The sequence below is a fragment of the Oryzias latipes genome, chromosome 19 (assembly GCF_002234675.1).
Source record: "Oryzias latipes chromosome 19, ASM223467v1".
NCBI lineage: Eukaryota > Metazoa > Chordata > Actinopteri > Beloniformes > Adrianichthyidae > Oryzias > Oryzias latipes.
Window position 1 is genome coordinate 10,491,423 of NC_019877.2, and position 27,608 is coordinate 10,519,030.

Genomic DNA, 27,608 nt, shown 5'->3' on the forward strand with positions numbered 1-27,608 from the left:
TTCAGCACACTGTCTAGTGGGTCTAGAAGACCCAACTCCCAACGTTAAAGTGCCTAGGATAGCACAAGGGTTACACAGAACAGACCAGCTCGTACATGTGATGTTTCAATTGATCTTCATGACACTGCACGTGATTTATTTAAGGGTTTTCAGCTTTGAACAAATGCTAAGCAAAAAATTAATCTGCTAATGGTGAAAGGTCCCATAAATCCCTTTAACCTGGTATCGGTCAAAATCAGTCAGCACTTGTGCTGCTGGGATTCTGCTTTGATGCAAAAACAGACGAATGCAACACCAGACAGGACATCCTCAAAGGTGAAGATATTACTTTATATATAGATTTTTTTTTTTTTACAAAGTCTACAGAGTGTAAAACAAAATAAATTGGGGGGGGGGAATAAACTACAAAAAAACAATAACAGTTTGTCAAAGTGAAATGTTGACAACAACAGAGCATATAAAAGCATAATCCAAAACAAATATTTGATTTATTAGGCTAGATTGGCTATTTCAGTCTAGTCACAACAGTGACATCTGGTGGCCAACTATAGCTGTAGCAGTTTTTCTAAAGATCTACATTTTCAGCCAAAATCTTCATCACAATGTCATGGAAAAAAATCAGAAAACCATCTACTGGTGCGTCAGTTTAATAAAACCCATATTTACATATGTTCAAAAAAATTAGCTGCTGCCAAATAAAAAAAACCTGAGGTGTTTCCTTAAAAAAAATTAATAGACAAATTCATCCACACTTAATTCAACAAAAAATGAAAAAATATAATAAACTGTAAAGAAAGAAATATTAATTCAGGCTATGGAAGTTCAGTTTAAAAATGCAGAGTTCATTTATTGGGCCACAAAACCAAGACACTTTCTGCTGCATCCTTATTTTAAAAATCAAAATAAACAAAAAGAAAAGGTTTTAATCAACTTAAATCATCATGTAAAAAACAAAAAAATATGAGTTGCTTCCTTTTATATAGTCTAACACTCAGTTTGATTTTAATCTCATCTTTTTCTTGTGTCACTTCTGTCCCATTGAGTCCATCTATCATTTAAAAGCCGACACGACTAATTACAGGAAGGGCTTCATCTGTTCCAGTCTGCTGCCAGCGAACTGTTCCCATGCAGCTCTTTTGTGGAGACAAAGACAGAAAAACCTGGACTCGCCTGGATTATCAGTCAACACTTTTTTTTTAATGAAAGGATGCTGCAGCTTTGTACAGTTTCCAAGGTCTTTGCTGATACCAGACAGAGGTTCAAGGTTATTCTCCATCAGGTGAAAGGCTACAAGCACCGCTTTAGGCTGCTAACAGAAGGCCACAGATGGCTTCAGAATGTAACTCTACCTGTGCTAGTCCACATAATGAAATGAGATCATACCCACAAACCTTGTCAGACCGAAGCCCAACCCCGAGCTGCAGGTTGGTCTTATGAAATAACTAATAACCTGGACGCCTGCCTCTAGGACCTCCAGCCTGATTACAAGAGTTAAAGCCTATTTTCTCCTTTCAGCCTTCACATTGCTCCCAGCGGGGATGGAAGCTTTTATCTTTGTTTATTTTACAGTCATTCTTAATGGCACTTCCTGTCCAAACACCGGGCTGCAGGAACAGAGCACTGTTGCACACGGAGCTCAAACAGGCTTCCGCTTCTTTTGTGGTGATGAGCGATGGCGATTGTTTCAAACTGGGTATACATACCCAGTCCCTTAAAATTCATATTTGTGCATGACAAGAACTAGGGCAGCTCTTTAACTCTGGCAGATTGTCAGAAGACTACAACAGCAAAAAGTATTAATAAAAACATTTAAAAAAAACTACAGACCCGATAAGTCAGAAGTATTTACAGACTTTTTTACAATGAAAAAAACACCAACAGTGGGATTTTGGTGATTCGGATACTTAAATATAATCCAGCCATGATGTTTAATTTAAATTTGATGCTTCTGTCATTAAGACAAAACTTGAGTAACGTCACTGTGAGCTTTTAAGCAAATAACTTTGAGTGCTGACATCTCAAAAACAAATTTCTTTTCTGACTGCATTAATGCAAGTACTTTCTATATTCCCAAGATGCTGGAAAGTGTGCAAGAGGCCTTATAAATTTTCTGCATCAAAATAGGTGGGAAAATTTGATATTAAAAGGAAAGAAAATACTCACTCTGAGGAATCTATGAAGTATATTACAAGGGCTCCAATGCTGAGAGCAAACACAAGCACCACCTAGAATGAAAAAAAAAACAAGTTTAATTATGGTAGTTTCTATTTAGAGGTCTTGGTTTCACAATAAATCCAGCAAAGTTTTTTACTTTTAGAAGTTCCCACCCGTTTTCTCTGATGTCACATGAGTTCCAGTGAATCCACTTAAAAATGTCCAATACTGGAGACGTTACTTGGTAAATACAGCTTAACTGTTAATCCTGCATGTGTAAATTACTAAATACATACAATTCATCTTTCCTAATAATCAGTACAAGTTTTTGTCTGATCCTCCCTTCACATAAAAGGACCAGAGGGTGCTTGTGGTTGAAAATAGCAATTTCTTTTCCAGTGTGGAACTGTAGTAGTTACAGTCTCTAAGAAAGCCTACAAAAATGCTTCTCTTTGGCTAAAAGACAAACAGGTAATCAGGTTTTAAATGCTTGCATTTTTAAGGGTCACATCTGCATAAAGCCTGTTTGCAACCTCACCTAAAAATATACCTGGTCCTTATCTTTTAAAAATAAGACCAATTTGTCGTAACGTTAATTTAGTGGTCATTGTTGTAAATTCCACAGGTCTATTCTACAGAGAGCTGCTCTGACCTAGTTTTCTCTGATGGTGTCAGACAAAGAAGAGGGGATGCAAAGGACGCTTCAGTGACGTCAAATAATGGGTTTTAAATCGCCATACTTATGTGATCTGATTCATATTCTAGAAGTTAGTGCAGCTCTTCTGCAGAGGACTCAAGTAAAAAACATACAAATTATTTGGGTTTGTGCAAAAAAACGCTTTTTTCTTCCTTGATTTAAATATTAAAAAAAACATTTTATTTGTCAGGAAGCTACAATATGTGGGGATGTTTTAAAGGATTTAAAAAATATATTTTGATGAAACATGGTTTATGCCTGCATAGATGCTTTAAAAGAATAAACAAAGAAATTTTGCAGGATACGAACAATTGGATTCCTGAAATCTGTTATTACAGCTGTTTGTACACACTCAATGTACCCTATGGGTATTGTTATTTATGACATTTATCTTTAGGTAACTAAAAACATTTTCACAAAGTAAAAAAAAAAAATCTCTAAATGTAAAATAAAAAAAAGCACAAAAAGCTCTGACTTAGATGTTAGAAATTATATATTGTAAATCAGTATTCTTTCAACATTATTTCTCAAAAACATCTTTATTTGGATGTTCGTTGTGGGCATTTATCCCATTCTAGGGTATTGGATGTGATATTTTCATAAAGTTTTAATGATAAAAAAAGTAAAAGAACTTTTGCCTCAGTTGGTTCATAACGGTTTCAAAGTACATTTGAACAGTTTACTAAAGACTGTGGTCATTTTCACATTTTTCCTTAATTTTAACATTGGCATCTTTAAGACCTTTTCTACTGTAAATGTGAGCGGGGGAAACGTGACAGAATACCTGATGTTTTTCTCCAGGTTTAGAGAAGATGTTGGTGCCTACGTCTTTTACACCTATTATGTCTAAAATTGGAGTCACCATTTTTATTCACAAACAGAAGCCGTTTATTTGGGTTGCATGAATGATTTGATGAATAAATAAAGAAGAAATCAGCTTGTCAGGCAGATTGTCAAAGAAAGAGTGAGCGAGGTGACAGAATGGGGCTTTGCCTTTCAGGAGACGCAATTGAGGAAGGATAACAGCTGAGCCGGAAGCTTCAGGAGTCACAGAGGAGCAGGCTGATAACACAAACCAGGGCACCGTTCCTCCTCTGCCCCTCTGCCTCCTCCTGATGGAGGGAATGTTGATGAGAGCAAAGGGGCTCATGAAGAGGTTTTCAGAGCAGGCTTGGAGGCAGGTTGTGGGGTGATTAAGATGAAGCCCGGGAGTGTTAGCGAACAAAACGGAGTTGCCAGGTGACAGCTCTGACACCGACAAAGCGAGGTCTTTGCTGGTGCTGAAGCCACAGGAAAGTCAGAATAAACTGAAGATACAGAATGGAGAGTTTATGCTGTTTTTGCTGCTCAGACTGCTGTCATGATGGATTAGTCTGAGCAGGGAGGAGGCTGAAAGATTATCAAAATGCTGGAAAGAGGATCAAATCTATGTTATCTAACTAGAGCACACTTAACTAGGCTAAAAAGCAACTAAACCAGAGCATAGATCATATACATTTTTAAATGTTATAAAAGCAGCTGTTTTGCATTCGGGCTGGAAAGAAACACTTTCCTAATCCTATAAATGTTACTTCAATTGTACAGCAGTAACAAAGCACATCAGATCTTCAATGCTTTACTGAAAAAAAAAAAGTGTCCCCATTTTCTTCTTTGAGGTCAGACGTGGAGCAGACGACAGCCCGACCCAGAGAAAGATGAATGGAAAGGTATCTCCGCCACTGGAGAACAAATGTTTTACATTCAGAAATACAGTCCCAGGTTATCTGTGACCCCGCCTGGCTTTCATCTAAATGACACAATGGCCAACTGGAACGAGAAACCAATGGGCATGCATAATGAATACGCTCAGCCTAATTCATTTCCATGATGTGAAATTGTCTTGTCAACCTTCAGCCAGTGATGGCCCCCGTAATGACAAAAAGCACCCACATGCATTTTTAATAAGCTCTTTGAAAGCAGACAGAAAATCTCTTTATGCCTCCAACTGTCCCAGTTCAGAAACTGGAAACAATGTCGGGGCTGGAAATGTTAATGTCACGGGAGGTGGAAGATTCAGCTGCGCCTCAAACAAGGATTCATGACAGGGTTCGTCAATCAGGTGCTGGCAGACGGTGCCGCCATGCATCATTCATCTGAGCGAGCGGATAATGATGCATCACATCTGTATCTCCAACCACCCACCACCAGTTGCTTGCAATGGCTCCGCCCACCGGGGAGCTCAGAGAGCTCAGTCAGGAGTGACGACCGACGCATGCCAACGAAGTCGCACTCGGCCAAATTTGCTCTCAACTCTGTCGGTGCACTCTGCACTCAGTGCCTCATGCAAATGAATGATCGTTCTAACGTCATTATAATTCTCTCTTCTTGACATGTCAAGAATACTCGATTAGCAAAAACACTCAAAAACAATCATGTAATGCAATAACACAATAACATGAGGGGAAAATAAAAACAAAAAAAAACATTTTGAAATTGAATTCTCATTGCAGGAATTTTCCATCACGCTGGAATGGGTCAGAAGGTCGATATCAGTTCACTTTATCAAAAATCTGTACAAATAAATCAGCATTTTTAATATGTTTGAGCCATATTTACCGAAAGTCCTCATCTGCAAAAGCATTATGTTGAAAACGTTTTACAAATTGTACAATTATTGAAGTTTGATGTCAACTCAATGTTGAAATTGGTGTAAGAAAAAAAAATTCATAAAAAATGTTTATTAGAATAATGATGGGAAAACTTTATTTTCTATTGACTTTCTGGAAACACTTGGTGTGTCTACCTGCCTGTTGATCAAACAACAGACCATAATCACTCCAATGCCTGTGTCTATAATGCACAGGGCTGCACCAGGAGGGCCCCAGCATGTCTCAAGCCCTGAGGAATCAGCCTGCAAACATCAAAGAAGTCACTCTTGCTCCTCTCCTCTTCCTGAGGAGTGACTCATCATCAGCTGGTAGGAAAAGCCTGCTGGAGAGACAAAGCTGCACTGCAAACATCCAGGAGTTGATGCGAAAAAAGAAGAGCAAAAGGAGAAAAAACACGTCCTTAGATTTGATTGCATTTATAATTTTTGTCTTAATTTGAAAGTGGGGATGAAACTTAATTAGATTGTAGTGAAATAATAATAGAAGAGAGATCAAAAAAGCATTTTGGATCATTTTGGATCAAATGGAGCAACAGGTTTTAATGCAAACTCATACAGTCTGTTTTCCTCACATTCACTTTGCAATCTTTTAAAAATCTTTTAACAACTATTTAGCATTTTTAATGTGTATAGATGTATAAACAGGATCTGTGCTTTCAAAATTCCTTCATTTATTTGAAGATATTCTGAAATATTGAAACAGATATATCTGCATTTCATTTTATCTTTACTAATTATTGTTGAGTGTTAAATCATTTTGGGGGGAAATAATGACAAAGTCTCTGAACTGGTCTTCATTGTCAAGATTAGAAAGAACCCAACATGCTTCATGTTGACAGATTCACTGTCAAATGCAAAAATGCAAAAAAGCTTTTTCAAGTCAGATAAACAGAGGATCAGAAATAGGAAAGCAAATAAAACCTTAAAAAAACGAATTCATTTTATCCCTTCAGGGGTCACGGGGCTGCCAGAGCCTATCCCAGCCACTGCGAAGGCTAGGGACATCTAGGACAGGTCGCCAGTCTGTCACAGGGCCACAATCACACACCCGCATTCACACCTACGAACAATTTAGAGTAACCAATTAACCTTCCTGAGAAGAAGCCGGAGTCCCCGGAGAAAACCTACGCATGCACGGTGAGAACATGCAAACTCCACACAGAAAGGTCCCCCACTGGTGTTCTGTTTCGGGTCCCCCAGCCGGGACTTGGGCCAGGGGACTTCTTGGTATGAGGCAAGAGTGCCATCCACCACGCCACCGTGCAGCTCTCTTCATCCCATAACATAAGTAAACAATTTAATCAATATAAGCTGTCTACCCCAGGATGAATCCCTTTTCCTGCATCGCCGAAAGCTGAGGATGCATGCCAAATCTGTCCGGTCCATGAACCAGTGACAATCATGGGAGCACAAATTTCTGACCTACTATTCCTTACGGTCGACACTTCCATAATATTTTTGCCTGCAACGTGGATTTGCTTCCCAAACTAGAATCACCTCAGGACTGCCCAACTCAATCCCAGCTGGCCCTTCTGTCACACCTTAGCTGCCAAATTCGTCATTTAGGCAGAATTTTAAGGGTAGTTCTGCATCTCCTCTTCAGATTTATATTAGAAAAAAAAATTCAGCTTTTCTCACAAACTAAAATTATATTAATCTCTTCCAAATTACTTTACACCAATTTACTCCCCTTAAAAATGTCTGTTCCAAAATCTTGTTTTAGCGTCTCCTTTAACTACTCATAGAGGTTACCCTTCATCTGGGAAGAGTCAATTAGCATGTTCAGGACAACAACCCTGAAGAGGATTGACTGCAACCTTGACCAACACGCAGGATGAATGAATATCTGAGACACTCACAGCCTCATTACTGCTGAGCTTCTGCTCCTTCACAGCTGGCAGAACCACAAATCTTATTCCATCTTTGTCATTTCAAGCTGGTAATCTTTTGTTTCTAAATCTAAAAAAAAAAAAAAAAAAAAATTTAAGATAGAGTCTATGATTGAAAAATTATCAATGTTTTTAACTAAAAATGAAAAATGTGATTCTATATTTTCAGGAAACCAGCTTTTAGAAAAGGTATCAGATCGATTCTTTTAGAGACAGTTGTTCCCATCCTGAGTTGAGGCCTGAATTCACTGACTGTGTCTGCGTACAAAGGAACTTGAGGTGATGGGCAAAAACCCAGCACGAATTCTAACAAGGATTTTAAAGAAGAATCCTAAAATCTGACACCTTCTCCAAATGAGCCCTCGGAGAGAAGCGGGAGGTGTTCTCCTTTTTCATTTGGAAAAAAATAGGGCGGTAATGGCCTCCTCAGTGGAAAAATTGCTCTTTTGTTTAAATTTATCTCATGTAAACTCACAGAGAAAATACAAATTAAACCAGACCTTTTCAAATAAGTTACAAAAGGTTTGTATTTTACTTAAGACATAAAACTTGTGTTTCTCCTGTTTTACTTAATTATTTGTCATGATTTGAACTTGTCTTGTTTTTGGTCCTTGTTCTGTCTTGTTTCTGTTTCCTGTTTTATTTTGAAAGTCTCCTGTCTTGTCTGTTTTCTTGAGTTTTACTTCCTTTGGTCCCCATCAGCCCTGATCGTGTCCACCTGTGTCTTGTCTGCCCTGTCTGTATTTAAGTCTTGTCTCTGCCTTCCTCCTGTGTTGGTCCATTAGTATTCCTGCTCTGGTGTTCATGTCTTGTCATGCCATGTACCTTGTCCTTTGTTTCATGCCACGTCACGTCACAGTGAGTTTTTGGTTTTGTCATCCTGCTCGGCAGCGTTTTTTGTTATAATTAAACCCCTTGCCCTTGAACCACGTGCCCCTGCCTCTGCATTCTGGGTCCTACCGGCTCTCGAGCCCCCCTGCACCGTGACATTATTAATATTTAGAAAGTTATTTCAAATGCTTTGTTTTGTGACGCTGATGTTAGAGGGGCAAAAAGTGCCATAATTTCACAAACATCTATTCTACGCAATAATCTTCAATAATTTAATATGGTTAGCCTTTTTTAAGCTCAAAGCGTCAAAATTTTATAAATACCTATGCCCCGAAAAAATGTAATTCTTTGTTCAAACTTCTACAAACATTGCATTACTAGGTTAAAATTAAATAAAATGTCAATATTTTCAGCCTATTTATATGAAAATTCAAGAAAAATGCTATTATGTCAATACAATTTTCCTTTTCTCTAGTTTCTGTACTTGTTGTATCATAAAATCATTTTCACTGGAAGAGGTTCTTAGTATGACCATTTGCTCCATCCACTTACTTTGATTAGTGATTTTAAACATTTTTGTCATATATTTTAAGAATTTTATTTTATCAACAACTAATTAGATTGATTATGCAATGTTAAGTGTTAAAATTCTGATAAACTGAGATCTTTTTTTTTTTTTTTTTTTACAGGATCTGTTGAATTTACACACAATCCTCTGGCAAAACCTCCAAATAACTTGCAACCTTTGTTACGTAAATAATTATGTTCTGAATTTCAGAATCTCTAAAGGACACAAAACAGGAACATCTGTTTGGCCGTAACAATAAATATCTATAAATTAATGAACACAGGTTTAGTGTTTGTTTCTTCTGAGCTGATACGCCACAGTCGTCTTTGAACAGAGGCTCTAGCTGCTTTTATGATGATTTAGTGCAGATGACTTGCACAAGTTACGGAGGGGAGTGACGTGTTTCCTAGCAACAGCAAGACAACTGCAGCGGTGGAAAATCCCCTGCGAAACTGCGAGCACTCTTAAGGGGGTAGAAGCTTAAGCAGAGCTTCTTTGCTTTAAAGTTTGCTGTTTAAACATTCAGAACTGTTGCTTTTTGCGCGTGAAGAAGAGGAAGCGTTTTGTTGTTTGGGTTTCTCAGGTGTGTTTTGCAGTTTTTATATCGATTCAACTTCAAGACTAAGTAAAATCTGGCTTTGCTGCTAACATCTATGGAAGACATGCACTTAGTTCTGTATTGTGAGCCTTATCCTTGATCCAACTTTGCTGAACATGAGGAAAAGCAACAATCTAATCACATGACAGGCAGCCGTCTCTGAACACAGCAGCAGAAGAACCGTTCAGGCAATCCCACAGCGGCTGTGAGTGTGTGGGGGAAAATGCAGCTGTGCCGTGTCATTCTGGTCATGAAGAGCTGCTGTGAGAGCCCACTGACTCATGAATGAGGTGATGCTTAAAAATGGAGACGTGGACAGTGGTTAATGCGCCAGCATCAGTGGCTCTATCAAAATGATTTATCAGGAATGCACAAGGATGTTCACCACACGGCACAGAATGATGGGAACCTGAGTTTGTGGTCAACTTCAGCTCAAGGGAGAAAAATAACAATAAGATTAAGATAAAAAGCAGCAAAAATGTATATATTTTTCTTTACCTACCACAATCTGCATTTTAGGCATTATAGTAAAAGTAGCAATTAATAAAGTGGAAGCAAACCATACACCAAAACAGAACAATTAGTCTGTACTAAAAGTGAGGCAATGTACTTGAAGTTGACTTTTTATACTTTTTTACCATCTATATTGTAAACTTAAAATGTTCTGAAAAGTTATTCAGTTAGTACACTTTCTACACTAAATGTATACTTGTATAGTCACAGTCCCGTTCACCCACTGATGAACACTGGTGCCAAGCAAGGCGGGAGTTGAGCCCTGTGATTTTCCGATCGGATGTCGACCACCCTACCGCCACTGCACCACAGCCGCCCCTACACTATTGGTAAATACTTTATACAATACTTAATGAAAAAATCATCATGAACATAAAGTGAATGCACACAAAACACAAAAGGAAGAGAAAGATTCTTTGAAAAAAAGACAATTACTTAATTAGATTTAGCTCCATCAATAAGTGTCAATATAAACGTATAGTTAGGTAATATAGTGAAGCTTTACAACAGTTATACAGACCAAAACAAAGCAGATTGATGCAGGGGGTCACAGATAGGCTCTGTTCTAAGGGGGGGGGTCATCTAAGATAGCACAAGGGTTAAATGTGCTAAAACTTGCAGCTTGAAATATTGAATAAATGAAATAAATCCCTTTATGCATTTAACCAATCAGAAGGACCCGTTTACGTTGTTGATCAATCAGATGAGCTTTTTTATGTTTGATGTTTGCCTCCTATGTCGACAAGAATCATTTTGAGGATAATTTTTATACTGTTGCTTTGAAATGTAAATTATGTTTTTGGTTGGTTTGATATTTGTTTATATACCGCAAATTATATCATTATCGCAATATTAATCACCAATATCGCATATCGCGACTTTTCCTCATATCGTGCACCCCTAATGGCCACCATTATTAGTCGAAATCATGGCGGAAGTAGGTGAGTATCCTGCAACGGCTTTCTAAGTGTTATAAATAAAACATATAAAATATCCATTCGGAAAAAGAGGAAATGTGCTGTACATTTTAAGGCGAAATTGAAGGTTAAAGCTTCACATTTTTAGGTGTAATCCTTGAAAGCAATCTGACCTGGGACAATAGCATCACCTCAGCGGCTGGGAGTGACCAGAGGCATCTCTTTGATCTGAGAAAACTGAGGGAAGCTCATATTTCCTCTAAATTAATGGTAAATTTCTACTTCTCTCCCACTGAAAGATAACTTGACCTACTAGTGTTGCTTTCCAGTGGCACTCAAACTAAACAACATGCATGAAGTTATTGATAAAAACAGCAGGAAGAACCACCGGGTGCACACTCCCAGAGATCTCATCTTTTTTCACCGGAGAAACATCCTGTAACACTTCCACAAAATCTGCTTTTTATCAGCCATCCAGAGGGGTACAGGTTCATCCGAAAAGACACCTTCAATAAAATGGGTTCTGGACTCTGAATGATTCCACACAACAGCAGACTGAGCCTCACAGCTTCCATTTTTTACCATACAGGAGTTGAAGATAATTCTATGGTTTTTTGCACAATGACAGTAAAATACTTACATTTGAATTTGAATTAAACTCAATTGCTATGGCAAAGAATAAAATGAGAAAAATAATAAAAGTTTGGAAAAAATGACCGAAATCTGATTCCTGGTAGGTTGATCTTGTTAAATGATCTTGCTAGTTCATAATTAATTGTAGTTTTCAGCCAAAAGATAAAGTTTAAAACGTAATTTCTGATGAGCTTGTTGTAAACGCTGGTATTTTAGACTACAGCCAAAAGTACACTTATTTGAAACTCTCATTCAACAGAAATTGCACAGTTTAACTATACTGGGAATCCCTGGAAACCCTCACAGACTCAGTGGGTGTCTGGAGAGGCCGAATGTAACAGTCAGACTTGTGTTGCATCATTTCAAAAACCTTTCCCAGGGAAACACATTTTACAGACAGTCTCTGGACCAAAGTTTTATCATCCTCTGAGTGTGTGTGTGTGTGTGTGTGTGGGTGTGTGTGTGTGGGTGTGTGTGTGAGTTTCACCTTCCCGGGTAAAAAGCGACAGCTTTAAAGGATTTCTCACTCATCCATTCAATAAAAGCCGATTACTTCTTTGTCTTCCATGCAGGGGCTTCTACATCATCAGGGATCACCACCTGCATTATTCCCGGATACACCCGCCATACAGCAATCTCATCAAAACCGTAATGCATCCCTTTTAAATGAAAACTGACAGGAAAACTATCAATTCTTTTTTAATGCTTTTGTTGTTTGGTTTTTCTGGTTTTGTGTATTTTCTTAGGCCTTTTTTAAATTTACTTTATTAAACTTCTTGGTGCTTTGTTCTGTTCAGCTTTAACTTCTGTGATTTGCCTTGTTGCCTTGAGGTGATGTCATGTAATCCATGGACATGGCGGACAAAATGGCGGACGGAGAAACAGCAGTGGTGAGTCCAGACCAAAACTTGGGAAAAAACCCAAATCCAACCAATGATCTGGTCTCACAGTCTCTGAGTAAAGCTACTGGAATGATCACTGACCTCAAGGAAGACATCCGTCGTCTGAAAGCTGAGCTGGAAATGAAGGACGCTCTCCTGTCCAGATTCATGGACGTCTCCTTCGCTCAGTCTAAGCGGCTAACCTCGCTTAGCGCCGCACTCCAGGACACAGCTCCATGGGACCCGTCCACCTGCCCACGGCCTTCTTCATTCTCAACACCCAAGCAAAGATCCCTGGATGAAGAAGTGGTTGTCCGAAGGCCCAGAAGGAGGAGATCTGACGAGACCCGGAAGGCTCCTGTCCTGAGTCTCTCCAACCGCTTCTCCGGTCTGGCTACGGATTCTCCCGCTCCTTCCGCAGCGATCACAGCGGCACAGACTCCACCAGACCTGGGCTCCACCATGGATTTCCCCGCTCTACGGAGAGACGCCACTGTGATCCCGAAGGAGGACGGACGCATCGCGGTATGCAGCAACCCGGACCGGGCCTCGGGGATCACCGCTAAAGCCCCATCAGGATCAGACGAGCGTCTGGATCTCCCCGCGTCCTCGCGGGCTCCAGCTTCTTCCTCCCGCCGTCGGATCCTGAAGGAAGCCGTCCGCTTCCATTCCAGCAAGGCTCGGACCTCGCCGCCGCAGATGAACCACCGGCCGCAAGGTGAGGCCGCCGCTGCCGCTGTCGTCACGCAGGTACCTGTCGGCTCTGCACCTGCGCCCGCGTCTCCTCCTCCACTGTTCACCCCGACAACGGCGATAATCGGGAACTCCATAATACGGAAGGTCCGCTTCTTTAACGCGGTCACACACTGCTTTCCAGGAGCCACAGTTCTGGATATTCTGGAGAAACTCCCAGACCTGCTGCGATCTTTCCCTTCGACAGTCAGGAGGCTGATTTTACATGTCGGTTTTAATGACACATCTTATCAAGAGTCTGAAACGACTAAAAAGGCGTTCATCAGACTTTTTAATTTTTTAAACTCTTGTCCATTGACTGTTTTTATCTCGGGACCCCTCCCCTCCCTCTCTCGCGGCCAGGGCCGCTTCAGCAGGCTGCTGAGTCTGAGCACCTGGCTCCACTCTGCTTCCAGTAGGAACAGATTTGTTTTTATTGACAATTTTAATCTTTTCTGGAACAGAACTTCATTCTATAAAACTAACGGGATTCACCCCAGTCCACTGGGCAGCAATATTTTAGCTGCCAACATCAGACACTCTGTCCAGACATCACCGGCCCCCATCATGCCCACACCAGTCCAGACCTCCTCCTCATCCGTGCAGACATCGGTCTGTGGAAGTGACTGACTGGATATGGTATCACCCCCCCACATTCCCCAAAAAACTGCTTCGATTGACAGTGCTTCCTTGCCACGACCTCCAGCCCCCCCAGTCTATCCCATTAAGACCATTATTACAGACAGGTCTTCCATGAGGGGAAGTGCTGGGAGAAAAGCAAACACTAACTGGCTTCGTCCACTAAAGGAATCACCAAAACCTGAGGAAGCAGCTTCCACAACCACTCCACCCCCCTCTCTTAACTTGGCACTTTTTAATATTCGATCTTTGTCCAACAAAACATTTATCATAAATGATTTTATCCATGATTATAAAATTGATGGACTCTTTAACTGAAACATGGCTGAGCACGGATGCATCTACTGTTCTCACAGAGGCCTCTCCACCCAATTTTAGCTTTGTTTTTTCAACCAGGGAGGGCAAAAAGGGTGGGGGTACTGCATCTATTATGTCCAACTCCTTTGCAGTAAAGCAGATTGCATTAGATGAGTACCCCAGCTTTGAACATCACGCCTTTGTTTTTAACAGCCCTCCAGTTTTATGCATCACAGTATACAGACCACCCAAACCAAGCTCTGTTTTTATTGAGGAGTTTTCTGAGTTTTTAGCATCTGTCCACACTTCTTTTAACATGATTTTAATAACAGGTGATTTTAACTTGCATATAGACGGGAAGTCGGACTATTGCACTACTCAGTTCTTGGACTTGCTCTCCTCTCTTGATTTTAAACAACACGTCATGCAGCCGACTCACAACAGGGGGCACACTCTTGACCTCGTCATCAGTCATGGTTTACCTACCAGTGTGTCCGCTGTTGTGGATCTGGCTGTATCTGACCATTACTGTGTGCTTTTTAACATCACTGGTTTTATAAAGCAAGAGACCTCTGTGAGAACGGTGAAGAAACGCTACTTGACTCCTGAAGTGGTCGAAAAGTTTATTACATCTGTTCGCTCCTACTCTCCGCTTGTCTTGCCGGCCCCCTGTGATCTACTCGTTGAAAATTTTAACAGTAAATTAAAATCCAGTCTCGACTCAGTAGCTCCACTAACGTCTAAAAAGATAAGAACCAAAGCCACACCCCCTTGGAGAACTGAAGAAATTAAACAATTGAAGAGACGTTGTAGATCTGCCGAAAGACTTTGGAGAATAAACAAACTTGAAACAAACTATCAATTATACCAAAACCAACTAAAACTATATAATCAAACCGTAAAACAGACCAGAAATTCATATTTTGCTAACATCATTTCTGTAAATAAGAATAACCCCAGAGTCCTTTTCACCACAATTGAGTCCCTGATCAACTCAAATGCAAACAAAAACACAATGCCAGCCTCCGCCTCATTGTGTGAGGACTTTGCAGACCACTTCAGGAGCAAGATCGATTCTGTCAGATCTAACATCATAAAAGAACAGAAAACCCTCTCTATTGGTTATGTTGGCTTGATCTTACCTGAGGAAGCACTGGACAGTTTTGACCTGGTTGAAGCTGCAACACTTGGTCGAGTTTTCTCCCAAGTTAATCCAACAACTTGTTTTTTAGATCCCATCCCTACATCACTTTTTAAATCCTTTTACGGGTCTTTTGAGAGTGAGATTTTAAATATCATGAACTCCTCTCTACAGACGGGTATTTTTCCTGCTGCCTTTAAAACGGCAGTGGTGAAACCGTTACTCAAGAAAACTAATTCAGACCCTTCAATTTTTAATAACTACAGACCTGTGTCCAACTTGCCATTTTTAAGTAAGGTTTTATAAACTTGTTTTTATTCAGCTAAATGAGTTTCTCTCTCAAAACAACATTTTTGAGATAAACCAGTCTGGCTTTAGGACGAACCACAGCACAGAGACAGCCTTGTTAAAAATCGTTAATGATGTTAGATGTGCCTTGGATTCAGGTCAGATCTCAGTACTAGTTCTACTAGATCTAAGTGCAGCTTTTGATACTGTTGATCACCTGATCCTTGTAAACAGACTTAAAAGTCTTGGCCTTTCAGGGACTGTTCTCAAGTGGTTCGATTCTTATCTCATGAAGAGAAACTTTATGGTAAGCATGGACACGCACTTCTCTGGGGTCCATGAAATTAATTGTGGTGTGCCTCAAGGTTCCATCCTTGGCCCCTTGCTTTTTAACATTTACATGCTTCCTCTGGGGAATGTCATCAGGAGCCACAACATCAGCTTTCATAGCTATGCTGATGATACCCAGCTGTATATAGCTATGTCTCCTGATGACACAAGACCAATAGAAGCACTTTTTAACTGTATATTAGATGTGAAATTATGGATGGCAAATAATTTTCTGCAGCTCAACCAGGACAAAACGGAAATTTTAGTTATCGGTCCTGAAGCCAAGAGGGAGAAACAGTTTCTGAAGCTGCAGCAACTTTCATTAAGTCATTCAGAAACAGTCAGAAACCTGGGTGTTATTTTTGACTCTAAGCTAACTTTTATCCCCCATATAAAACAGGTGGTTAAAACTGGTTTTTATCATCTCAAAAATCTGGCTAGAGTCCGCCCACTACTCTCTCTTGCTAATATGGAGATGCTAATGCATGCTTTTATCATGAGTAAAGTTGATTACTGTAACGCCCTGCTTTCTGGTCTTCCAAAAACCAACATTAGGAACCTTCAGCTTCTCCAGAACTCTGCTGCACGAGTTCTTACAAAGACCAGGAGGCGAGCTCACATCACCCCAATTTTGAAATCCCTGCATTGGCTCCCCATATGCTTCAGGATTGATTTTAAGATACTTTTAACAGTTTTTAAATGTCTTAACGGTCTTGCGCCTTCTTATTTATCAGATCTTTTAGTAAAGTATGAACCCTCGCGGACCCTGAGATCCTCTGGCACTGGTCTGTTAACCATTCCAACTGTAAAAACTAAAACCTATGGAGAGGCTGCATTTCAGCACTATGGTCCCCGCTTATGGAACAGTCTGCCAGAGAGCCTGAGAGCCGCAGAGAGCATTGATACTTTTAAGAAAAGGCTAAAGACCCATCTCTTTAACCTGGCTTTTAGCTAATTTTTTTTTTACTACTTTTATGTATTTATTCAGTTATTTATTTATATGTACTTTTTATTTTATTTATTTATCTATCCATTTTATCTTGTTTTATGAACTTGAATCTGATTTTAACGCGTTATTTTAATTTACCTTATTTTAATGTTTTATTGTTTTTATCAATATTTTTACTTGTTTATTCTCATTTTTATTCATTTTTATTTCCGGTGCTTCCTCAGCTGGAACCCCTCCTTCTGGGTCGGCTGCTGTTCAGCCACTGCAGCTCTAGATGGGGACCTGCATCACCACTTAGCTGTGGTGGAGCGGTCCCCGCCTGTGAAGCTGCATTTGGCTGTCTATGCGGCTGTTCCCGGAGGGGGAGGTTCCAATTATTAGCGTTTCCAGCATCCTCTTTTTGTGCTCAGCCTATTTCTCATTGTCCTTTGCCATCACTTAGGGGGTGGGAGGTGTGAAAGGAGTGGGGGGCTAGGTACGGGGAGGGGGGCCCCATTTATTTATTTATTTTTATTTTATTTATTTTTAAATCGTCAATGCTTGTTTTTATATTTTGTTGTGTTTTAATGTAAAGCACTTTGTGTTATATTTATATATGAAAAGTGCTTTATAAATAAAGTTTGATTTGATTTGATTTGATTTGTTCCTCGTACCAACTGCACTGCAAAAACTGAAAGTTAAAAAGACCCTTAATTCAAGAAAATATGTTTGCAATTAAAGTAATCTTATCAAGACAGCTTTTCAGCAGCAAAATAATCTTAGTTTAAAAAACAAACATGTCTTAGTAATTTGAATTTTATTCTTAAAATAACGTTTTTTGGTAAAACTATTTTCCTCAGTCCATGGGCAAATTCTTTTTGCTTATTTAAATTTTTTTCTTTCTAATTTTAAGTATTTTGACTTATTTCTAAGGGTTTATTTTTGCAGTTTGATTTAATTTTATAATCACCACAGCTAATTATTACTTCCTCTATACGTGAAGCTCCATAGTTTCAGTTCTCAGGGTTCTCCCCACATTTCCTTCAGGGTTTTGTTGTCATTTTTCAGTTCATATCAAGTCCGTCGTGTTTATTTTCTGGTTAACCTGTTTTAAACACAACTCACCCACCAGTACATTTACCTTAATGACATTATTTTGCAGCTTAAGTTTTGTTTTCTGATTTATCTTGGAGAAAAAAACATGAAACTGTTGTTTTTTTGGAGAAAAAACATGAAACAGCAGCTGAAATGTTTATGTAGGACCAAAAAATCATGAATGCCAAATTAACCTTTCATTTGGAGTATTTTGTGATAAAAAAAACTCAAACGCAGGGGGACATTTTTACCATTTTTCACCTGTTTCAGTACCATTATTACATGGTCGTTGTCCCTGGCAACCACCTATATCCTCCTGTTGAGCAGAAGTGTTTTGAGTGAAAAAGTGTGGGAAGTGTGCTGTTCTCCATAAGAGAAAGCTCCTTAATGACCGCTTGAATACCATTTCATCACGTTTCTGTAGCTGAACTAGAGCTGTGGGAAACTACTTTTTCTAAAGATGAGGCTTGTATGTAGTTGTGAATTCAGTCAAGCACATATCTCAGCTGTCTCACTTCCTCAAATATTTCCAGGAAGATTAAACTATTTTATAAAAAGGGTACTTTTTCAAAATTAAAACAGTTTAGGAGTTAGGAGTTACACTGAATACGCAGCAAGCTTTTTGATAAAACTCCTAAAATGAAATTGTGTGTTGCTTTTTTTTGGGCTGTACTTATGCTTTACCCTGTGATTTATGCAGCTGCTGTAAACATTTCATTCCACTATACACAGAAAGAAACGGTTTTGTTAATTAATGGGAGGCACAGAAGAAAAGTCCTGCTACTCATTAAAATTTCTACTTGTCTGGGGTTGGCACAGCGTGTGGCGCAGCGGAAATGTATTCCCGCGTCACTGTATTCAAGGAGCAATTTGCAGGAAGACCAAGAATAGAAAGAAAAAAAAGGTCTGGTAGGAAGCCGCAGCATGACAGGGAGTTGGTTATAGCCCAAATAATAAACCAAAACTAAAATTTGGATTTGTTTGTTATTTTGCATTTGCTCTAAAACACATTTTTTGGTGCAAATTAATAATGAAAAATAATCACTTTTTCAAAGAGCTGCTTGAATTTTTTTCACTTAATGCAAACAGTTTCAATGCTGTGAAAAACACATTAGCCTTTCTGGAAATGAAACTGTTTGTCTTTCTTTACACAGAGGGAAGTAAAGTACACTAACAGAGGAAAATGGTAGCTGTTGTCAGTAATCACCAGGTTTCTCCTGAGAATTGAAGCTTGTCTGTAGAATTGCCTGCAGGGTCTTTATGGCCACTCATGCTCCCTCACTGACTGCGTAACCAAACATCAACACACTGCGCTTTAATCTGTGCAGCTCACTGAACTTCAGAGCACACTGCATGGGGTACCAGGCTTCTGCTGGGGCTCCCAGCCACACATTTGCAGCAAGGCTGTTTAGGTAGAACAGAGCCAATCTGTGACCATTTTGTACGCCCGTGTGCCTTTTTTTTCTCCAACTACTTTGCCTTCATCCTGCAGTCCAAAGCTTTGCTGAAGGATTAACAACTACCAGATGGATCAATAAGTTAATTGCAGGACATTTCAAAGCATTCTTGTTCCCACCTCATCGCTCCTGACACCAATTGAGAGCCCTATCAATAAGGTTTTAGTTCCCTTACTAGTAGAGGCGATGACCTCTGCTCAGCAGATTGCAGGTTCGATTCCAGCCTGGTATACACATAAGTATAGGCCATTTAGCATTTGCTATCATTGTGTTTGTGAGACCTACTTCAGTGTTGTAGTTTGGTTATCAATAGAAACAGACCCTTTTTGTCCAACTAAATCTGTTCCCTTTTTTTTTTATTCCCTATGAACTTTCTTTTCTTAAGTAGCTATTTCAAGCTGTAACTGAAAGGGACATTTAAAATTCCCACATGTGTGCCTTATTGACAAAATGTCATGTGTTTGACCAGCCTGCATGGTCATAAACAAACTGTAAGCAACACCAACCTCTAATTTTTGGGACCACCATAAAATTTAAAAGCCAAATCATCAGCAGGATGGTTGGAATTTACAGAATTGTGTAACATCACAGATCCACATCAGAGTTCAATTTTCCTCTTTTAAGCCAAAGGACAAAAATATTAAACATTGTATTAACAAAACAGACATTATACATTTTAAATAAATGTTTTTTTTGGAGACCTGACAGATCTGTTTGCTGACAAAGCATCATCATGTGAAAGGAAGGAATTTGGAATAAGAGTCTGAAGATTACCACCACCTAAGATTATTTTTGCAAAAATGCAACATAATTTTTTTCTAATACCAGATAAATCATGTCAAACAATTTTATCAAAGAACCTGGTTATGATCCATAGGCTTTATATTTCACTTTCCTGTCTTTATTTCATTTTTCTTCTTTGTTTTTATTTTTCCCAATGTGTTTTTACAATTTACATTGATTTTAAACTGATTTTCTGTTGTTGAATCACTTTTCTTATCGTATTTCTGTTCTATTTGCAGAAATATTCATAATCAGTAGTCACAGCAGCAGTGATGGTGGCATACTTTTACATATTTGTGCTGCAGAAAGCAGTATTCCATATAGAAATTCCCCCCTTGCAGCTTTAAAACGGTAGCTCTGCGTTTGTCCTCCAGGCAATAGCCATATTCCTCAGATATTAAAATAATCATGGAGTTTGAAGCAGCCAGAAACTGGATCCACCCTTAAAGCCTCGGCAGCTTCACACAGGTGCTCAGTTAGAGTTTCAAAATGTATAGGTTGCTCTGTAACTACACGCAGCCTGAAACTAGATCCTTTTGTTTTTCTGACACTGGTCTCTGTACATAGCAAACGATCTGACCTATGGGAATCAACAATGTCCTTGTTCAAGTGTAAAAACTCCTGAGGTCTGGCCCCCCAACCTCCTGCTTTTGGCTTGTTTCAACTTCTGTGTGCGATTAATTAACCCTCTGATGGTCCGCCCTCTTCGGACCTGATTCTGCCTGGGTCTAAATAACCCTTTTGAACATTTCAACAGTTTGCACTAAGGTAAAACATCCACCAGGACAACATGCAGGATGGAACTCCAAATCACACAGTGGCTTAGCTGTGATTTAAGCCACCCTGGATGCGGCACAAAGACTCTCACAGTAAAGCGCTTAGACTGGCACAATTCGAATGCCTCCCAGCTCCCGCCTTTGCTCTCAGGACCAGCTGGAACATGAAGCCTCAACGTACTTCAAAACAAGAGGAGCAGAAAGAAAAGTATTTTATTAACAGTAGTTCTTCAGCTCTGTCAGAGTTCCATGAGAAGGGGCTGAGATCTTTCTGAGAAATGTAGAGGAGGGGCTAACAATGGACATGCATGTCAAAGGTTAAAATGTAAATCATGTTTTCAGAAGCTGGGCATGCTATATATGTCACAGCTGCATGTATTTTTAAGGATTGGAGACATTCAAGATGGATGAGGTATAAAGAAGCATCAATAAAAAACCAGCCACTGAATGGTCTGGACATGTCATGCTTCTGTGAGGTCAGATACATTTAAAGTATGCAAAGCTCGGGCTAAACTTGAAATGAACTTTCACGTTGAAGCGTATTTCATAAATCTGGTCAACCCCCCCCATATATTAATTTTCTCTCACAGGCTTTACCACCTAATCAGGCAAAGGGAAATCTTCATCACCGTGACTAAAGCATTACTTCAACTTATCTCTGAGAGGGAAAAGATTTGTTTGATTAGTTGGAAATAGTCTGAAAGCTTTCATTCATAGCAGGTCATGTGTAGCAGATTATTTTCCAATAAAGTCTGGAGAATCTCATCAAAGCTAAGAATGTCTTTTAATGCTGCTAACAAAAATTGATTTGGGGGATGAAAAAAAAATCTGTTTGGGACCAACTGTTTAAAGTTATGACAACGTAACTCCATTAAACTATATATACTCACATGTTTGTTCCAACTACAGTCCTGTCATGTTTGAGTGCCAAAAATAGAAGTCTTCCAGGTAAGAAATTCACCTCAACATTGCTCCTGAAGAAGGGTAATATTCACACCTGATTCTGTCTTTCTGCTTTCCAAAAAAACAAAACAAAAACGTGCTGGCTCCTAGAATTTGGCCCCTAAGTGTGCAAAGTCAAGAATCAAGCAGCACTCAGTCTGCAGACTCTCCAGGCACAGATGGTTACAACTCCACATCTAATAATTGCGTCAAAGAATCACTCAAATTTGTCTCTGTGATGCACCGAGGGCAAATAATAAATATAAGCCACACACACACACACACACACTCAAAGCTAAAAATATCTCAAAAGACCTGTGTAAAAGTGGTGAACGCTGTATGCATTCATGATGTTTTTGCTTCATTTGGTTTTTTTGACAGTTAATTACTGTAAGGCAGACAGAGACACCCAATCTGACGCTTAAGGTTATCACGCCTGCTATCAGATTGCTGTGCTGCACAGTTAACAGTAAATAATATGTTCTTGTGGCCTTAACAGGTCAGACTAGGAATGTTGTAAATGAAAGTATTGACACTAGTTATTTATGCAATTCGATTTGGATAATTTCTCAGTAAGATATGAGAAATATCGAACTCTTAACTTATGTTATTTTGACAAAAAACAGCAGATTTAAAAAGGTACATTTTCATGTATTAGTCAAAGTTGCAAATATACACTATTCTAATACTACAAATTGAATGTTATGTAGAATTATAATATGATTATTCTATAAAGTGAAGTTTTTAGAAGAGAATGGAAACCCCAAATATAACGGTGATGTTTTTTTTATTTTCCACTGGCTGTAACACAAGACAAAGAAAGTGTTGACTGTCTTTGATTTAATGCATGAAGACTGAAGACTAGGTATCCCCAAAAGTGAAAGCAGGCCGTGAAAAACCTGCACTTCTATTAAATGCTACAAAATATGCCACAAAAAAAAAACATTTAACTTCTGTTTTATCAAAGATATTCCTCATGTACTTTGTTTATACTGAATTTGTTTATTCTGTGTGATAAATTTAGTAATAACCCTGTGATTCACCATCACTGGTATTATTTTATTTTGTATTTTTTTACATCTGAATTCTCTATCATCATTGTACTTGCTTTATTAGGTGGATGTTTTTTTGCCTCGTCCTGCACTGTATTGTATTATCTTTTCACAAGAGTTTTTGTGTATTTTAATTGTGCAAAATAATAAATAAGAACAAAAATCTAAAAATATATCTTCCCTGGATTTTGTAACTACATTTTCTTCAGTCATCCACAGACAGTCAAAAACTATTTTTGTGTGTAGCTAAATATTTAGATCTAAACAATTTTAGATCTAAATAAATTTAAGGTTTATTAAATTTGGACATAAAAAAACAATTTGTGGTAGTTTCTTATAGAACAAAAGCAATACTAGTCTATCTCATGTGTGACCTATATTAAATAAAGTTTAAGAGAAAGGTTCAACCACATTAAACAATAGAAATTAGGCTGGGTTGTTTGTTCAGAACTCTGCATCTGGGGCAATCAATTTTGTGGGACAACACACTAATTTCAAAGGTTTCTAACTCAAGCCATTTGATTATAAGCTGCCCTATGTTTGGTGGGACCAGGGCTTCCCTCAGACCTAAAGAGCATGTCAAAAAATAGTAATAAAATTAACTATTTTTGCAGTTTGGTTATCATTTTTTTGCAGTGGCAGATGGTTTGAAAGACCTACTTTGTAGACACAGGTGCCTCACACAGATGTTACTGCTTCTGGCTGCACCAAGAGCAGCAAACACCACAAAATAACTTTAGCATCACATGGCATTGTTTCCTTCTGCTCAAGCCTAACAAAAAAGGCCCGACAGCTGCTATCATCCAAAAATAGCGACAGAGTTACAAGCAAGCAGAGAGCCCAATGACACTTCCACAATGTTGGGGCAGTGTCACACAAAATCCACAGGTAGGAAACAACAGTCTGTCATTGCAAAAAAATACACTGCGTATACAAACATTGACTCCTTTATCCGAAGCCAAGGGGCATCTGAGAACCCCACAAAGGGGACACACTGAATGATGTTTCACGCTGAGCTGCACACTGTGGAAAATATGCAAAAAAATAAAGTATCTCAGTCATGAAGGAGAACTGCTTCCATCCCCCTGCAGAAGGCCACTAAAGGCCACTGTGCAGTAAGAACAGAAAGTAAGTCCAAGAAAAAGTATTTACTCTTAGACTTTCATTTTTTCATCAAACAAAAAGCTTTTCCATGTTGCACTTCACAAGAGAAGGGCGGGGGCTGGATTTATCCTTCTTATGAAAACACCTTTCTTAGCCTGCTCATTTTTCTCCCCTGTGGCTGCAGTGAAGCTACATCAAATCTTTGTGACGCCTAAATAACGACTCGTTCTCCCTAGCATCCAATAAAATATCCACATCCCACAGCAGTTCTCTGAACCAGACACCCTTTTTTCTAAAGGTGGGGTAAACTAAAAAAAAATATTAAAAAAAACTAAACAAAAATAGAAACTGTCCTTTCTGCCCTAAAACATGGATTATTTCCACTTTCTCCTGCTTGATTTGAAATATTTTCCTCCACACCTGTAAGCACATTCTGACTCATTGACCAGGTCTCATATGACCTGTGAGTTTAATGGGCAAAGACTGCAAAGTCAGTTGTGCCAGAGGGCATCTGTCTCTTCTTCCATTTATAGCAACCTTTTCTTTGGCCAGAAGTGTAGCTCTATGACATCCCAGCTCCCCCATGGACCTCTATATCCAAGCACACGTGGGCTAAATGTCACTCTGCGGGGCCCCACCATTTAAGAGAAATCACATTTTCAGGGGAATACAGCACATCCTGTTTTCCATTCATCTGCTGGCTGCTGGGCTGGAGTCATGGGAATCACACAGGGTGCCCTTCCAGAAAATTTGAAGATTGAAATCTTTCTTGGTCACAATTTGAGATAAATACTCTTCACTTTCAACGCACTGCAGTTGATTGAATTCAGCATGTTGGGTGTTTTTACAAAGAGTATAGTTGTCACTAAATTATCTAACAATTTTCCCAGTGGTCTTTTAATTATGATTATTCTGTTTTTAGATGAAATCAGAAAACCTGTGTTGTTTTCTAGGACATATTTTCTGCGGAGCGGCAGTAGTTCATCAGAATTTCACATCTAAGTTGTGGGCGTGACTGTTGGCATGGAGAAAACCTGCCTTCATTTCCCATCATCCCTTTGTTTACACTTCTTCCCACTAGTATTACAGCCCCTCACACTCCCAACCTAACATTACATGTGCAAAAAAAAAAAGTTGTGAGGAATATCTCAGCTATCCAGCTGTACAGTTATGAGCCAGATGCCAGCTCAGACATAGAAAACCAAGAAACACATGGATCTATTTGTATGCAACTGAAATGGAGTGGAGCAGGGAGCTTGTGGCCCACCAAACATTTTTTTGTCTGCTCCTGATTCACCACAATTTGAATAAGGAAATCCTCAGAAATCCATATATGTCCTCCATCATCAGAAAAATGCTACAAGGGCATATTAAAACCAAAAAAAGAACCCACAATTTTCATCACATAAGTTATTAACTAATTGCTGTCACTTTAACAGACAGGAGAAGCCAAAAATGTATTGCGTATTACATAAAACAATCACATACTTTTTTGTTGTTGTATTTTAGCAACTGTTTTAAGCAAAGCGGCACACCGAATATGTGCCTGATCTCCCCGGAAAACTGATAAGTAGGTTGGCACAGCTACAGCGCAAGTTGTGTTTGTTTTGATCTAAGCAAACAGCATCTTGATGACATTTGTGATGAATAGGGAGGTAGGTTTTTCATGATGTATACATCAAAGAGTGGGGAGGGCAAACGCAATATTGCATAAACTGACAGATGGGATCCTTCTACATCCCGATCTGGGGTAAACCCTATCCTTACACGCAGGACACAGCTGATCTGAAATTCTCCAGCTTTTTCTTTTTTTTTTTTATTCTACGGGAGTGCCTGATCAGCAGAGCGCTGATTTCCTGCAGATGAACGTCACCTAACTCATCAGGGATCCTCCCAAGCAATAGTCCAGAGTACATGGTCTTATCTTTAAAAATCTGCCAAACAGTTCAATTCAGCAAATTAACTTAAAATCTCTTGACCAGATGAAGCTCGTACCTGCATTTTACTCACCATGTCAGTTGTAAATGCTCACTACGCTCACTATAGCTATACCACGTTTAGTAAAGAGGAACCATCATCCCATCTTTCTGTTCACCAGGAAAAGGAGGTAAAGGGGTATCAAACAAGACTACATCGCTTTTGAATTATTATTTTCCTATTTGCCTTTAATAGGATCAATAGAAATAGAAATAAATGCATTGGAGAATAAAAAAAACAAAGTTGTTAAAGTTAAATATTAACTAGGACTATGACCTTTGTACTATGTCCCATATTGTGTTTGTGTCTGTTAGCAGGACAGTTAATGACTGCAGAACATGAATGATGCTTTTTGTTTAGTTGTTTTTAGTGTGTGTTACTATAATTATCGTTTTTTTTTTATTCTGGTTATTATTTGCCAAAGTACTGAATCTGTTCAGTTTCCATTTCCCAATGCCAGTTTTCCATTTCCCAATGCCGTCCTTTTTCTGACAACATAGTTTAATTGTCAATTTAAACTCCAAAATTAGTTTTATTAGTTTAAAACCCAATTTCAATCAACTGGTGGTTTAACTCAATAAAGGTGAGACTTTTAGGAATAAATTTGTCAGGAAAGGTGGTGGACAACCAAAAGTCTTGGAGACAAGGCCAGGAATGGAAATAAAACTTTAACAAATAAACTTAAACATAATAAAAGCTACTAAACCTAAAGATGATCTAAAAGCAGAGGAGAAATAAAAACGAAACCTGGTTAAATTGTGAAGAGGGGACCACAACATTAGACTAATCCTCACAATATTGTGAAGTGTTACATTGAAAAACTAACAGAAAAATGTTGTTGTGCCTGAAAAGAGAAGAAATAGCTTAGGATTTTATGAATTAGGTATTATATTTGTACATGAACATGTTAAACTATTAGTTTCAACTTAACCCTACAAAGGTGAACAAAAGAATCTAGACCTGCTTCATAAATACAAAGATGTTCATGGTATCGAACAGGGTCAGAGAAAGGGACCCCCCCCCCACCACCACCACCACTGGATTACAAAAAAACGGAAGATGATGGATCGATAAACAGATAGACATAGAAACCTTTGCTTTGAAACAATGTTATAGAAGAATGGAGATGGCGATGCAGGAATAGTAGGTCAGCAGCAAACATGCACACAAGTTCATGAATATAAATACCATTAGTGTTTTATTTAAGCTCATACTTCCCAGTATAACTCTCCCTCAGATGGCCTCGAAATAGGCTTTAATGTGTGTCCTAAAAAGGCTGAAGAGAAAACACACATCTGCTGTGTTTAGGTAAGCTGCAGTTGCCATGGTTACAGACGAGCACCCGCTAAACAGTTGTGTTCCAGGCCCTCATTGAGACAGAGCACTTGAGCTTCATATACACAACACGTGCTGAGACAGGCTTTAGTGTCTGAGAGGGGAAAAATCAAGGCAAAGCCTGTCTTTCTTAAGGCGAAATTTATTATTGTTAATCACCAGCTTGTCTGCAACGACGTGAACTACTAAATGCAAGGACAGTTGTCATTCTGATCCTCACAAAATAATGCAGACATGATGCAGGCATGAATATTCACCAGCAGACAGTGTTAGTGAGGCGCTTACCCAGCTTTAAATCAACAGGAGGCATACTGAGCCAACCAGAGATGTGACACCACATTTAAAGGGGTGGGCCGGAGAGGGATCACGCCCCGAGCGCTGGCAATGCAGCACGCTTTAGGATG

General features: G+C 39.1%; 1 protein-coding gene across 24 annotated transcripts in view; it reads right to left on the reverse strand.

The window, feature by feature from the left end:
* The window catches only part of kcnma1 (potassium calcium-activated channel subfamily M alpha 1), an 81,522-nt gene that overhangs the window by 42,788 nt on the left and 11,126 nt on the right, over positions 1-27,608 (reverse strand). For all 24 annotated transcript variants that reach the window (XM_023949847.1, XM_023949848.1, XM_023949850.1 and 21 more), the window contains exon 3: positions 2,164-2,225. In XM_023949847.1, coding sequence (XP_023805615.1) covers positions 2,164-2,225 — 62 coding nt within the window. The remainder of the gene's footprint in view (positions 1-2,163; positions 2,226-27,608) is intronic.